This window comes from Pinus tabuliformis, chromosome 8, assembly GCF_031772625.1.
Source record: "Pinus tabuliformis cultivar Carrire ecotype Pingquan chromosome 8, CPIR1, whole genome shotgun sequence".
Taxonomy (NCBI): domain Eukaryota; kingdom Viridiplantae; phylum Streptophyta; class Pinopsida; order Pinales; family Pinaceae; genus Pinus; species Pinus tabuliformis.
In genome coordinates, this window is record NC_142294.1 from 652,360,798 (window position 1) to 652,376,381 (window position 15,584).

The window sequence follows — 15,584 nt, forward strand, 5'->3', positions numbered from 1 at the left end:
TCCAATTGGAGTAGATGAATCATGGTGTTGTGTGGAAATCTGATTGTTATCTTAGCATATGACTAACTATATCCAATTGTAGTTGTGGCCTTGGATATTGGAGCCTTGGGAGACAAAGTCTTCAAAGGAAAAATTGCAGCACCATTATTATTATCTTTACTAATAATTTCAATCTAGACGTCTTCACTTGCATTCATTCTCTAGTGAGATCTAGGGGAATGAGGGATATGAGTGGGTCGAGTCGCCTCTAGGTCACCACAAGTCATAATACAACAATCATGGATCCCATGCTCTAATATTTGATAATGAAAGTAAGTGTTAGGAAAATTGATGTAGCAAACAAAATAGTGATATATTTGGTTAGAAATATTAATAAACACAAACTCTTTGAGGTCTTTAGACAAGTTGGCCCCAATGAAAAATTTGGTGTCATGGTAAAGTGTGGATAAATCATTTAAATTCATGGAAGATAAACTCCCCTAATGGGGATAAAATCCAGACTAGGGTTAGATACAACTTTCAATAAGAGGGTGGGAAGTCAAATTATACTAGGCAAGCTAGTTGGATTGTTTTTTCAGTCAAGAAGTCATTGGTCTGATGAGAAAATAACACCAAGGTATTCTTACATGTCCAAGGGCCCTAAAGGAATATTTCATGCACATGGGATGAGTCACTAAATTTGAAGCATGAAAATCCTTTCATTATGCTTCTAGTAAGGATGAAATGCCAGCCTTCTGGTTATCACACCTCTCAAATATAGTTATGAAGAATAGTCTTAGGAGAAGTACCCTATAGAATATCTTGTGATAGAGTCTACTTAATGAATTACATAAACCATAATTTTCATAATAAATAAATTCATTATTAAAAAGGACATTATCTTGTGATAGAACTTTGTGGAATAAATATAGGAACTTTCAACACAATCTCTACTCTCTAAGCTCGAGATAGAGCAAAAAATTATAAGTTTTTCTTATCAGTAAACTACTGTGGATATTCCATTAGATAGTTCGTCACAACAAATATGATAATATTATATTAAAAATATGAAATTCTACACTAATACAGTTTTATTAAATTTCTACATTTGTAGATTTTACTATAATTAGTGTGTGCATGAGAATGGAAATTATGCAGAAAATAGAGAACGGAAAAATAAAATCTCACACACACATAAGACACAAGAGATGCTCTGGGAAACCCTTTTGGGAGAAAACCCAACTGAAAGGTGAGGTCGCTCCACTTCTTTTTCTGTCTGGAAATATGGTTGCAAGTACAAAGAAGTATGGCATGTGGCCCGTGGACTGCTACAATAAACAAATCCTCTTTGTGTGCTCTACCTTCTATCCTTCTTGGCTATTTTTTCTCAGCTATGAAACAAATTCACTTAAAAGAATGGAAATGTTTCTTCCTCCTAGTGGCCCAGTTATAACACAACCTGCTAGCCTATTAGTAGTTAAGTTTGACTACCTCAACTCTTAATCAGAATTACAATATAGACTCTTCTAGAGTCTTTTACATCACGGTCACGTGACTAGCCCCTTTTCTATGAATAATGGAGGTTGATGTGACATCCTCTCCAACTATTGTGGTGAAAACATAAAGGTTGACTTCTAAGTGGCATAACTTTTGCATGAGAACTCTGATTGAAACGTTTCTCGCATGGTTGGAAATATCTATGTGTGTAGAATAGCATAAAACGACGTGGTGACAAGACAACAAATTTTTACTCCCCCAAAAAATGTCGTTTGATGTCTTAAAATGCTTCTAGATAGTTTCAGACCTCGTTTTGCCAAACTGGGTCTTGTCGAGAAAAATGGTCTCGTGCCTTGATTCCTTCACTTTTTCCACTCCAAATGCATAGAGATGGATTAGAAACACTATAATGATGAAATGGAGTTAATTTCCAAGTGAAGCCATAATAGCTCCCTTATGAGAGAAAAGTTACATCCAAATAATTTATCCAAATCACAACAAATACAAAACATTACAAAATAAAACATCAACATTATAACACCCTTAACCTAAAAAATTACAAACCTTTAAATCATCCCTTAATTTCTCAAAAATCTTAACTTCAAATTTGATGAGGTTCTAATCTATAACTACAAATAAATTAATTAATTATATATATATATATATAATAAAAAAATTCAAAATAAGCATACTCTTATAAAACCTATAAATTCACATCCATTTAAATTAATATAAACATAGTTAAATTGTAAATATATATATATATAATAAAAAAAATCAAAATATAAAAATAAGCATACTCTTATAAAATTTACAAATTCACATCCATTTAAATTAATATAAACCTAGTTAAATTGTAAAAACATAAAAATAGAAAGACATTTTTTATGCCCATTGTAAATTCCCTATATTAATAATTAACTTTAACAGAGGCTTCTATGGACTTTGCTTCATATCTATTAGGTCAAAATTTGAATACCCCAATTTGCAACCAACATTAATACCAGGTTGAGAAACAACCCTTTAGTTTCTCAGCGATTAGCAAAATCGAGAAAATGCAATCGTCTTTTTTCCAATTTCATATTAGTAAAGTCGTCGACGTGGCCGCAACATCCATGGAGTATGATGGAAAGCCACGTCAGGATTAATGAGTAGTTCATATTCATTGGTTTTCTTAAAGGGCAGGTAACAAAGAAAGATTGCACAACAAAATTTAAGTAGTAATTCGTAAAGTTACTATTCACTCGTGCTTTAGTTGGTTTAATGTTTTTTAGAATTAAGAAAAGTATTCGATAAAATTTAAGAGAAATTTTTACACCGACGTATTAACAACACAGGTAATTCATCATCAAAATTACTCGTGATTTAATTTATTTAATATTTTTTAAAATTTTAAAATAAATTTTATATGATTCCTAATCTTAATCCCAATCCCAGCCTCACTTCTCCCTATAAACAAAATGTAAACCATTCATGAAGAGATTTGAATCAAATCTGAATCATACAAATTATACTCCACATAAAACAAAATACAAATCAACAAATATACCATTAATGGATTTTTCAATAATTTTATGCCCAGAAAAAAAATAACTATAATATTATTTATAAAAAATAATTTACATTTGCCAAACAACAAAGATAATACTGAGTGGCATTGCTTGACCGTCATCTCTGCTCCAGAACGCATGATGAAGGGTAAGCACCTCCAGATTGGGTATGGGAAGGTCTCGTTGAAGAAGTTGCTGCACTGCTTGATGTTGTATCTGGCTCCTCCCTAATTGCAGGGCTTTTAACTTGGTCGTGTACCCCCCCAACACAAAATCCAGATCTATGAAAGCAGGCTTTGTGGGGGAGGGAAGATTTTCTCGCTCTTTTATGAGCATCGACACCACCTGCGACATTGAAGGCCGCAACGCTGCAGCTGCTTGCGTACACAAAAGACCAACTGTAATCGCTCTCATTCCGTCCTCCCATGTATAGCTTCCCTTCAACGCCGGATCGATTACTTCTAAAGCTCTCTCTGATTTATACAGTCTCCATGTCTGGTAATTGACAAAACATTTCACTTGTGTTAGCAAAGGGGCCATAGCGTTGTAGAGATCAGAGAAAAACTCTAGTGCAAGATGAGATCACATGAGCCATACTCTTTCGATAAGAAACTCCGTATCATGAACCAAACTCTGACTCTTTCTTCCGCTGATAACTTCAAGTACAACTACTCCAAAACCAAATACATCTACTTTCTCTGTCAGTTGTCCGTGTAAGGCGTACTCTGGGGCCATGTAACCTCTGCACAATGTTAAGCTCCATTGATTTTACACAAAAGCTACCTTGATTTATGGAATTGCAGCTTTTCTTAACTTATGGAAACCAAATGCAGTAGTTTCCTTAAGTTAAGAAAATCAACTGCAATTACTAAATTTATAATTGGGAGCTACTAAAGTGGTCCATCACTTTGATCTGATCTCTACCTTGATTTGTGGTTTTTCTAACACATAGCTTTTAGAAGCTTGATGGAAGCTTAGCTATATGTTCATCTGTTTGGTCCCCAAGCTCATATCTCAATCCCCTTCAGTTCTACACCATCTAGCTGAGATAGCAGAGCTCGGAAGTGCCTTCAGACTAGTTGTCTTCTTTCCTTTTGCATGTGTAGCTGGAGCATGGTGTTTCAGAAGGAAATTGCATCAACAGTTTCACCAATGGCTGGAGGTAATTCGTATCCCTGGGCATTAAGTTTCAGTGATTCTTTTCAGTTCTTTCCGCATGCAGAATCGCTGTTTAAGTTTATTAGTTTTCTAACAGTTGGTATCAGAGCGGAGTTTACCTCTGCCTTGGTGTGGATTCGAATATTTTGAAGTGATTTTTATTTTCATTTATTCCACTGAATCTCATCGTCAGTTTTGTATTGCTTCGTTTCATTTCATTCGCTGGTGTTGTTTCCGCTGCTTCGATGCTTTCTCCACTGCTGTTCTTCTTCTCCCCTTATTGTTTTAATGGTGGAGTTAGTTTCGAACCTTCACTTTCTTCACGCAATTTTCTTATATTGATATGCACATACATCATAAAAAGAGCGTGCCTATCAGCCATGAATTTTGGGAAACAATCAGTCTATTTTGTTAGAGTAGTCAAAGCATGCTGACGAGATATGGTCTATTATACGCATGGAATTGCATTGGACATATCTCGCATTTGGCTATAGGGCGAAATGTTTTTGGAAGACCGATTGATTATTCATGCGATTTTAGTGGCTGTGTGAGACCGAAATTATGCTTTATACCCGAGATTTGAATTCGAATGAGGCGGGTAGTGATCGAGCTCGCAGCTTAGAATCGTATAAAATTTTTCCCAACACGGGAACTTCAAATTTTTTTTTTATTAATGGTGCAATTAAATTTTTTTAATTGCATTCAAGTGTATATATGTTAGATATATATCGATACAAGTACGAGCATAGATTCCGATCTCATGGTGCGTGCCTATATAACTGATGACGATGGATATATATGTTTTTTGTATGTGCAAGTCTTCCATTTGAAAATAGGATGATTTCTTGTTCCGGAGCAGAGTAGGATTTCAGGGTTTAATTTTTACAGGTGCCATCGTTATTGAGGTATGCAAGATGCAGGCTCTTTGTATTTGTATATATTTATTGGATTTTTGCCCTCTTAACGTGTATGTCAATCGAGTATTAACTATCACGGTTTGAAATTTGAATTATATCGTTTTGCTTGAAAAAACGGATCCTAGCGGTAGAAGACTTGTGTTGTTTTAAAATGGATCGGGTGAAAGTCTTGAATCCAAAGAATCAAACCAAGTTAATTTTGGTAAATAGGGCATTCTGTGACCGAAATTAATTTTGAAACCCTTTTATCTTGCGGTTGTTTATGGGTTAATAAGAATTGAATTCTTGATTGCTTGAAAAGCCTGTTCAAGCATGCTCCTCTTTTTATATGGTTCACTAAGAGGGAAAGAATGCTGCAATAGATTTGTGTTCGAATTTTTCCTCAACATGAGGCCTTTGAATGATTCTCTTTATAGATTTTTTTTTATTTAATGAGCTGAAGAACTAGAACTTGAATTGAATTGTGTAGTATGAATGAGTACAGAGAACTGTCTTGGTTATTGAAAGTTAAAATAATAGAATGCGTAAGACTTGACGAACAGAAGGCTATTGACTGTAAGGCACTGTCGTGGGTTGGTTATTGAAAATTATGATACTTTTGATTATGTTTGTATGAATTGGTTTTCGGTGTTAGTTATAAACCGTTTCCACAATATAAATCAAGGAAGTGTCGAACTATTTTTCGGCTGTGCATGTTGCACATGTTGGAGTAGTAGCTGCCTCATTTGTGTTTGCTTTTGCTTCGTTTTGTATCATGCAACGTTGGTTTTCTCTTGTATTTTCTCATGTTTGTAGCTTATATGTGTAGATGTATACACATATAATGTGTTAGGTTTATATGCACTCAGCAGCAACGTTGCTCATGGCGATTTCACTGCTGATTGACTTTAAACGCTTTCTCATTATTTTGTCCAAGACGTGCATCTTCCAATCACTGTTGCACATGTTTGCTAGTGTCTGACGCATCAGCTGATGTTTGACAATGAAGCGTTATATGTTTGATTATATGCAGCCCATCTGAATGAATTGAATGATCAGTTGGATTAGATTCTTGAAAATGAAATGGGACATTATCCATTTTAGAATCGGAAAGTTAAACCACATTATATTCATTTTCAAGCAAATTCATTAATTGATCATTGAAAATAATTTATTCATTTATATTATTCTCATTTAAATAATATCACAACAAATCAGTAAATATGTTTCCTTTTTATGGATTGAAGGAACAATATTTGTGTGTGAATAAAGGTTGCTGTTGATATAAATCATGGTTCAGATCTTGTGAGCAAAATAGCTTGTTTGCTGGTCTATTTTGTTGTTTTATAAACTTAAGGACAGAGCCTGAAGTCAAGCGAGCTAGTCTTCGAACTGCATTTGCTATGCAAATGCAAAGTAGATCAAAGCTGATTCAGTCAATCTCCGGGTTAAGTTTATAAATTGAACAATCAATTTGTAGTCATTTTCGGTAATGCTGACTGCTTTTGATTTGCTGGAGAATTATTACAGTTTTTTGGAGTTTATTAAAATGTCATTTTGACTTACTCCTTTCAGTAAACATTATTTTTCTCTCTGGTTAAGTTTTGTTTATGCAACAAAATAATGTCTAGTGATCCATATGATTTTAATTAATTAGAGAATAGCCACAGCATCTTTAATTAAATAAAATTATATATTGATTGGCAAGATCACATAAAGATTATTTAGACATTAAATTGTAATTAATTACACTGAATATAATAAATTTTATCCCACAGGAATTTTTATTATATTTATGTGATTAATTAGGATAAAATTTCATAACCTACCCACAGGAGTTATGAATTAGTAAGTTTTATCATAAAGTTTTATTGAATCTACTTGAATTGAAAATTTAGCCCACAGGCAATTTTCATGTCATTTGATTCAATTCTTTTTAGCATGTTTTACATTGGTAAAAATGAAAGTTCATAAAGTTTTATTGAATCTGTTTGAATTGAAAATTTAGCCCACAGGCAATTTTCATGTCATTTGATTCAATTCTTTTTACCATGTTTTACATTGGTAGAACATGAAAGTTTATTAAGCCTCAACATAAGCATGTGATTCTTTATTTTGATGCAGTAGTACAACCTGCAAATTTATCTGAAATTCGTTCTGACATTCCCGAACTTGAGGAAGTAATCTCGTTTGTTTGTTATGAATCTGATATGGTTAATGTTAATATTAACACATGGTGAATTGATTCTGGATCAACAATTCACATTTCGAATTCCTTGCAAAGGTTTGCAAAACCTAAGGAAGCTAGTAGGAAGTGAGCAAAGCATCTTATCAGGAAACAAGATGGGCTCGCATGTGGAAGCTATAAGAACATGTTATTTAACTTTAAGTAGTGGCTTTGTTTTGGAGTTAGAAAAGACCTTTTACGTTCCAAGTTTTTCTAGAAACTTGATTTCAGTTTCAAGGCTTGTACCTTTTGGATATTCCTTAAACTTTTCAGAAAAATCTTTCAGTCTATTCTATAAATCTGATTATGTTGGGAATGGTATTTTGTCTAATGGTCTTTACTGCATTAATTTACAAAACAATGTCACATATGATTCAATGCATGTTCACACTGGCACTAAAAGATGTGTTGTTAATGAAGATTCCTCTAAATTATGGCACCGGAGACTAGGTCATATCTCCATAGATAGAATTAAAAGATTGGTAAATGAAGGAATACTTAATACTCTAGATTTTACTGATCTTGAGACTTGTGTGGACTGCATAAAGGAAAAGCAGACCAACAAGTCAAAGAAAGGTGCCAATAGGAGTTCAGACATATTAGAAATCATACATACTTACAGATTTTATTGTCCATCTCACAGCGCTAGGATTGTGGAATCAGGAAATGCAAAGTTTCTTGAAAATGACTTGATCAGTGGGAGCGATCAAACCAGAAACATAGTTTCTGAGAAAGATCATTCAGAATCTCAACCTTCCACTTCAAGTGAAAGATTGGTTATTATTCATAGCACCCCTCAAGTACAAACTGGTGTTGAACAACCAATTGTTGAAGTTCCACAAGCTGCTGACGATATTTCAGTAGATCAAGGAGTTCAAGAGTTGCCAAGAACTTTTGAACAACAAGTTGAACCACATACTTCTCAGGAAGATGATGGTACAACATTAAGAAGATCTACTAGACCTAAAAGATCAGCAATTCCTAATGTATGCTCAAGTCTGCACAAGACCTGACATTGCATTTGTTGTGGGAATGTTGGGACGATATCAGAGTGATCCAGGTTTAGACCACTAGAGAGCTGCAAAGAAAGTAATGAGGTACCTTCAAGGGACCAAAGACTACATGCTTATGTATATCCTATTTTGAGGCTGCTTTACATGGTGTATGGCTTAAGAATTTCATTTCTGGGCTTAGAATTATGGATTCTATCTCTAAGCCATTGAGAATATATTGTGATAATTCAGCTGCTGGTTTTATGGCTAAAAAAGTGGGAGTCGAAATAAACACATCGATATTAAGTATTTAGCTATAAGGGAACATGTTAAAGAAAATAAAGTGGTCATTGAGCACGTCAGCACTGCGTTAATGATCGCTGATCCTTTGACTAAGGGCATGCCACCGTTTAAATTCAAGGATCATGTATTGAATATGGGACTTGGTTCCATTATGAAGTTTTTCATTGTATGGACAATGATATTTTAATGAAATTCTTAATTATTGTGATGTTTTTTCTCATATTTATGTGCACCTTAAGTTGATTTGAGAAAATTCATTTAAGAAGGACCAAGAATAAACATAAGGTTTATTCATTAAGATATTGTTGCCACATAAATTATAATAAGAATAAATGCATAGTAATACATGGAAGATAATACTCGTCATAAGAGGACTTATCGCCATGATTCATGTATCTATTACTTAATACAGATTGTCAATGGTTTTTGAGACATTAAGTTTGGAAGTATGGACCAAGTGGGAGAATGTTAAGTTCCATTGATTTTACACAAAAGCTACCTTGATTTATGGAATTGCAGCTTTTCTTAACTTATGGAAACCAACTGCAGTAGTTTCCTTAAGTTAAGAAAATCAACTGCAATTATTAAATTTATAATTGGGAGCTACTAAAGTGGTCCATCACTTTGATCTGATCTCTACCTTGATTTGTGGTTTTTCTAACACATAGCTTTTAGAAGCTTGATGGAAGCTTAGCTATATGTTTATCTGTTTGGTCCCCAAGCTCATATCTCAATCCCCTTCAGTTCTACACCATCTAGCTGAGATAGCAGAGCTCGGAAGTGCCTTCAGACTAGTTGTCTTCTTCCCTTTTTGCATGTGCAGCTGGAGCGTGGTGTTTCAGAAGGAAATTGCATCAACAGTTTCACCAATGGCTGGAGGTAATTCGTATCTCTGGGCATTAAGTTTCAGTGATTCTTTTCAGTTCTTTCCGCATGCAGAATCGCTGTTTAAGTTTATTAGTTTTCTAATGTCATCATCTACAGTGAAATCTCTATATCTTCACCCTCTCAAAAAAGAAACCATGATCCATTTTCTACACATAATCGGTCAACGTTTTGCCATTTTTCTGAAATGACGTTACTGAAATCTAAATCTAGAGATGGAATCTTTGGTAAAATTGAGGATCAAATTGATTGCAATGGCAACTTGAATTCATATATGAATTTTGCAATCTATTAATCTCTACTGCATTCTAATGTTACAATTTATAATCAATTTCAACGAGCGAAAATAATGTTAACAGGATATTTTTTTTAATTGCCCATCTTAACCACCAAATTCCATAATATTCTTAATCTAGAAATTACAGAATATTTCCTAAATCTGCAGGCAAAAAGTTTACATGCTAAGATATATTGCACCTTGTAATCGGTTTACGTATTGTAATTCGATAACGAATTAGTATGGAGCCTCAAGAGATTAATAGTAGAGAAAATTCTTACAAAGTTCCTGCAACGTTAGTGCTCACGTGGCTCTTATCTTCCGGAAAGAATCTGGCTAACCCAAAATCTGCTATTTTTGGTCTATATTTACCATCCAGTAAAATATCGCTGGCTTTAATATCTCTGTGGATGATCGGAAGCTCAGATTCCTCGTGAAGATAGGTTAGCCCACGTGCAGTTCCAACCATTATTTCATATCGCTCTTTCCAGTCAAGTAAATGATCTTTTGCATCTGCAAACGATCAGAGGAAAAAGCATATATTAGCAACCTACATGCACAAACTCAAAAACTGGATGCAGTGATTATGTAGTTAATGGGCTAGAAGGAACCGAATAGAATCTTGTCCAGACTACTGTTCTGGAGGTATTGGTAAACCAGTAGCCTTTCTGAGTTTTCAATGGAGCAACCAAGCAATTTCACAAGGTTCTTGTGCTGAAAATGGCTGACGACGTTTGCTTCATTCAGAAATTCAGCATCTCCTTGCCTTGAACCCATAGACAATCGCTTAACTGCAACCACTCTGCCATCAGGTAAACCCCCCTGCACATCAATGCAATTCAAAATTATTCTCATTTTCCATATGATCAATTGGAGCTGCTATTTTCCAATATCTATGTCTAAGTACTGATCAATTGGAGCTGCTTACTTTAAAGACGGACCCAAAACCTCCCTCGCCGAGCTTGTTACTTGCATTAAAATTGGAAGTAGCTTCCCTCAGAATTTCATAGTAGAAAATGGATTCCGAGTTCGATATAGTGAGCGGGAAGATAGATTCTCCTGTGTCACCTGCGCAAATAATTGCAGAGCTTCTTTATATCTCGGTAAAATAATCGTTGAACAGTTCACACGATGCAAGCAAATCATCGTATCGGAGATCCTTAAACCTGAATGTGTAGCTGCAGTTTCAGGACCTCTGGTTGTAGAATACTGTTCCGGACGTTTGCGACAAGAGAAACCATTCCGCTTCAGAATGAGTATGGCAGCAATAAATCCAAGTGTACCGCCGACTATTACGCCGATCAGAGCCATCCAATGCACCCTAGTGTTATTTCGTCCTGCAAATATATTCTCAGCAAATTTGTGTGTTAGTTGCCCAGAATTACTCTGGTCACAAAATCCTGCCATCTGACACTATATTACTTATCATCATTGGTGAACTGGGTGAGGATTATACCGGAGAATAAGCGAGGACTTTCTGCTGGCGGTGGCGGGATTACGGAAGTGTTGAAAAATTCATAAACCTCGAAACGTAAATGGCAGTTCTCAGATCCGAATTGTGCCCCAAAAGTTCCGGCTGGGCATTTGAATATATCTTCTACGGCATAACTCAGGCACGATCCGCAGTTTGTCCGGGACAGATCTCTCCAGCACTGCGCTAAGCTATAGATATGCCCCGTTAAACCAGAGGGGGCACTGGCGGAATCTGCAGCGAAAAACTTGGGACTCTGTTGAGCTTCAGTGGTAAGAATCGATAGCCGCGCTCTCACAGTAGTTGTGAACGACAGCAGACTGCTGTTCCCAATGTTGCAGAGAGTATTTACTCGCCAATTCTTTGTACTCTCAATATCGTCGTAAAAATTATAATTGTCGTAACGCAAGAAGCAGCCGTCTAATTGAATGAATCCCGAAGTGTTTTGACAACCCTGAACAAGCTCTACTTTTGCCGTGGATGCACACTGTTTGCAATCTGAGAAATCTAAATCTCCCCTGCACTGGACAAGCCCATAAACTGTGCTATTGCTGTTTCCCCACTTAGCAACAATACTAGAGGTATTGAATCCGCTGGCATTAACATTTTTCACCAGTGAATCCAATACCTTGTTTAGATTAAGCTGGAACGCACTACCGTTTGTATATGTATAGTTTCCGCTATTCCCACAGCCGCTCCAAACAAAAGCAGTCTCCGGATCAGCTGCTGCGAAGCGCATTCCCGTACACAGACAGACTATAAGTAACACGCTGCCAGTTACTGATTTCATGTTCGTCCCCGCCCCCGGTGCGACCAGAAGGCATGGCATTGGAAGGGAAGCTGTTGTGATCCAGTTTATAGCATTAATTTTCAGATTCAAATTCCAAAAGCTCATCAATACCGGATACAGGAGCTGCGAAGGACTCTTACCTGCGGGCGATGGAACTTGGAGGGCGTAAAATACTGTCACGATAAAGAAACTTAGAAAGCGTGTCGAACTTGCGTTCTGTAGGAAAATCTTATGTTGTGGTTTGTGCGTGACCAGGGTGTCTGTTTCTGACCGACTGACTGTGACCCGATGCCTACACATGTTTCGATAACACATACTGGTTCATTGCGGCCAAATCAAATTATTTGACAGCAAAGTCATATTTTTTTATTTGAAAGAGTTTAGCTTGTGTACGTTAACAGGTCCGGGAAAATGACTGGTTGTGACCTGATAAGGGTTTAGGTTTTCATATGTTGACAAATTTCTAATGAGTAGTTGGATGCGAGTCAATTTTTGGAAATGTAAATCTTTGTTCCAATGGTAGAGAGACACAAATTGGAATGGTATCGAATCATCTTAAATGGGATATTTTATGGTAAATCTATTTTAATTTTTAAATAAATCAATTTTGACTTTGAATAAAATAAATTCTCACCCACCAAGTTGGAAGTTTGTAATATTGTAATCAAATATCCACCAATAAAATTGCAACATCTTTACATCAACCAGACATTGCACCTTCGGGGATGGTCAGTGACATAATGTTATGAAACCAAATCACCTTTGTCAACCGAATTGACACTCTTAATTGTATATAACTCTTAAATTTCTATACATAAATTATGCCATATTGAGGATGATATAAGAGTATTAGAGCATTTTCCTTATTAGTCCCTGCCCCTTCGGGGCTTCAGGGACTATTCTGATCGTTTCATGCCTGTTCATTAGTACATGCACATAAACAAAATTAGTCAATCCAATGTTTTTTTTAAAGAAGTCAACGGATGAATTGTCGAAAGTTTATAAACGATTTAGAAAGCCTTAAGGAATTATATAAAAATAATGAAACTACAATATTAAATGATTCAGTAAATTACAATTAGATCTCTATTAGGAAAGAATTTTGATTTTTTTAAATAAGCAGAGGGATAAATTGTTAAAGAAATAATAGCTTATAAATGATTTTCAAAGGAATTATATAAAAATAATGAAATTAAAATATATTTATTCATTAAATTTTTTAATTTAATTTAATGGTAAATTGTAATTAGATCTCTATCATGAAAGAATTTTTTGAATAAATTTAAGTAATTCAAATTAGGACTCGTAGGACAAAAGTTACACTTCTTGTTATTATTGTTGCTTCTCTTGAGAATTATATAGTAATTTCTCTATAACTTTTAGTTTTTCTTAGTAACCCTTGAATAATTTTTGAAAACTTCATTTATCTCTGGGTAAAAAAGTTGTGAATTGTTATTTCACAATTAGTAGGAGTAGTAATTTGAGGATCTTGATTCCAGTCTGGAATTGCTAAAACTTTTATAGTTAAATTAAAACTTTTTTTCCTCCTTGGGTCCTCTTAAAGATCTCATTTATAGTATTTCTAACTTGGCAATAATCTATATATGTTTTATAAAGACTTTCTCCATCTTTTCCTTAATTATTGATGTTATTTTCATGAATACTCATAAACCAACATAACCATTGCCTCCTTCAAAGTACACAAGCATAGCCTTGCCATTTGAGCATTGGTTTTATAATCATAAACCAATATAAGCATTCTTCCTTCAAAGTACACAACCATAACATTTTCAGTTTAGCATTAGTTTTATAATCATAAGTCATACAGGAAATTTTAAGCACAAAAAAGGAATGCCTAATGATTTTGTGTGATGAATCTATTAAACTGGGGGAGGAAAAAACATATTAATGTTTTTTCATCATTTTTTCTTCCTTTATTTGGATGGGCTTCTCCTTCTTTTACACTAATGCTCAAAGAATGAGATCCTTCAATAGGTTCAATAAAATTTAGTGTTTCTTATGTTTGGGAGTGAAATATATTTGTGGCGAATCCTACAAAAAATGAGCTTTCTTTCCTTAGTTTAAAATTCCAAACAAACTCTTCCATGAATTGTTGTATTTGAACTAGATTTCCTAAAATATACTACCTTAAAAATCATCAAATTGTCCTTGCTTTACATAAGGGCTTTCAAGCAGTGTAACCTCTGTTCTACCCCATTAATGTTTCTCAGGTTGAGGAAGGTGTTACTTGTTGTTTAACTCGATCCCCAAGGTTTGTTATGAATATGGGGTTAGAAAAGACCTTGTTTTTGCAAGCATATAGAACTAACTTATGATACCATTATGTTCATCTCGTCAATAACTTTCAAATTTATCCTGATCCAAAACCCGGATAAAAAAATTACACTCATTTAAAGTTTCGGCCTATTAAAAGAGGTCATGTCAACATGTTGGCCATGTGGCACCCATGTGACCTCCTCGCAACTTTGATGGGTCATCTTGGCGGGTTCCACTAGTCACGTATATGTCATGTCACTTGGGGTTATCATTGCTCGCAACGTTCAACGTTAAAAAAAGGAGAAGGAGGCGATGGGCGACAAATAGTGGTGAGGTCCAGCGATGGAATCGTGGCTCAAATCAACTTACCTCCATTAGCACCCTCATACACATTATGATGTGCAATGGTCGTAGTAGCAAGCGATAAGCGATGAGTCGTAAGCAACATTTCGACACTCTAGATTTCACCTGGGCTCCACTCTTAGCCTTTTCATTCATTGTTAATGAGCGTTCGACTAAGTGAATCAACCTTTGAATATCCATTAAGCTTACCGGCTATGTTTGGTGGCTGATGGCCAACCCATGTCGCATGGTTTTCCTAGGTCAAGGTTCCACCAGTGCTCGTTCAATGTAGGCCTCACCCACATTCAAATGAGTCTATCTCTCTCGCTTTCCAGTATTGGCGACATATACTTATAATATAGAAGGTAGGATCCAAGGTAATGTCTATGAATCGGAAGGCGACCACCTTACCCATGCTCGACAACTTGAAGTCTTAAGGAAATTCATGGCTCAAAGGCCTGAAGCTCAAGCCATCAAACTCGGTGATGGTGTTTCACATATGATTAGTGTCAAATACATAATTCTTAAGCAAAGAAAGGTGAAAAATATCATGTGTTTTGATTATGGGTAATAAGGCTAGTCTACATAACCTCTAGCCCCACTTTTTCCAAAGTTTCAAATGGTCCACAAAATCTGGGTGCCAACTTAGCACAAGATCCCACTTTTAGTGAGTTCTTTCTTGGTTTGATGCAGAGATATACATGCTCTCCCTCTTGAAATTCCTCCTAAATTATATTTTGGTTTGCATAAATATTTTTCCCATCTTGGGCTATCTTTAATTTTTGCCTGATATTAATTACTTACTTTTCCATTTCCTTTAGCATATCAGATCTAAGAACTTCCTTGTTCACTAGATCATCCTAGCTAATGGGGGTGTTACATTTTCTGTCATATAATACCTTGAAATGCGTCATTTTCATTGACTCTTAATACCCATTGT

General features: G+C 35.3%; 2 protein-coding genes across 2 annotated transcripts; both read right to left on the reverse strand.

The window, feature by feature from the left end:
- Positions 1 to 3,066: 3,066 nt before the first annotated feature.
- Positions 3,067 to 10,728, reverse strand: LOC149237234 (cysteine-rich receptor-like protein kinase 42). The gene is made up of 4 exons (XM_089366789.1): positions 10,376 to 10,728; positions 10,046 to 10,277; positions 3,624 to 3,768; positions 3,067 to 3,521 (listed from the first exon to the last, which is right to left on the reverse strand). Exons 1-4 carry the CDS (start codon positions 10,617 to 10,619, stop codon positions 3,096 to 3,098), a joined length of 1,047 nt encoding a protein of 348 aa, XP_089222915.1. The 5' UTR covers positions 10,620 to 10,728; the 3' UTR covers positions 3,067 to 3,095.
- LOC149237235 (antimicrobial ginkbilobin-2-like protein) lies at positions 10,577 to 12,185 on the reverse strand. Its single transcript, XM_089366788.1, has 3 exons — positions 11,221 to 12,185; positions 10,931 to 11,101; positions 10,577 to 10,832 (listed from the first exon to the last, which is right to left on the reverse strand). The coding sequence occupies exons 1-3, from the start codon at positions 12,128 to 12,130 to the stop codon at positions 10,675 to 10,677; spliced, it is 1,239 nt and encodes a 412-aa protein (XP_089222914.1). The 5' UTR covers positions 12,131 to 12,185; the 3' UTR covers positions 10,577 to 10,674.
- Between the last annotated feature and the right edge of the window lie 3,399 nt (positions 12,186 to 15,584).

Excerpts from the sequence above, each read along its gene's own strand:
- LOC149237235 (XM_089366788.1), bottom strand. The coding sequence starts at position 12,130 with ATGAGCTTTTGGAATTTGAATCTGAAAATTAATGCTATAAACTGGATC. Across the intron at positions 11,102-11,220 it reads AAGTCCTCGCTTATTCTCCG|GACGAAATAACACTAGGGTG; the intron begins GTATAATCCTCA and ends ATATATTTGCAG. Across the intron at positions 10,833-10,930 it reads AACTGCAGCTACACATTCAG|GTGACACAGGAGAATCTATC; the intron begins GTTTAAGGATCT and ends TTATTTGCGCAG.
- LOC149237234 (XM_089366789.1), bottom strand. The coding sequence starts at position 10,619 with ATGAGAATAATTTTGAATTGCATTGATGTGCAGGGGGGTTTACCTGAT. Across the intron at positions 3,769-10,045 it reads ACTAACGTTGCAGGAACTTT|AGGTTACATGGCCCCAGAGT; the intron begins GTAAGAATTTTC and ends AACATTGTGCAG. Across the intron at positions 3,522-3,623 it reads CGGAGTTTCTTATCGAAAGA|ACATGGAGACTGTATAAATC; the intron begins GTATGGCTCATG and ends GTCAATTACCAG.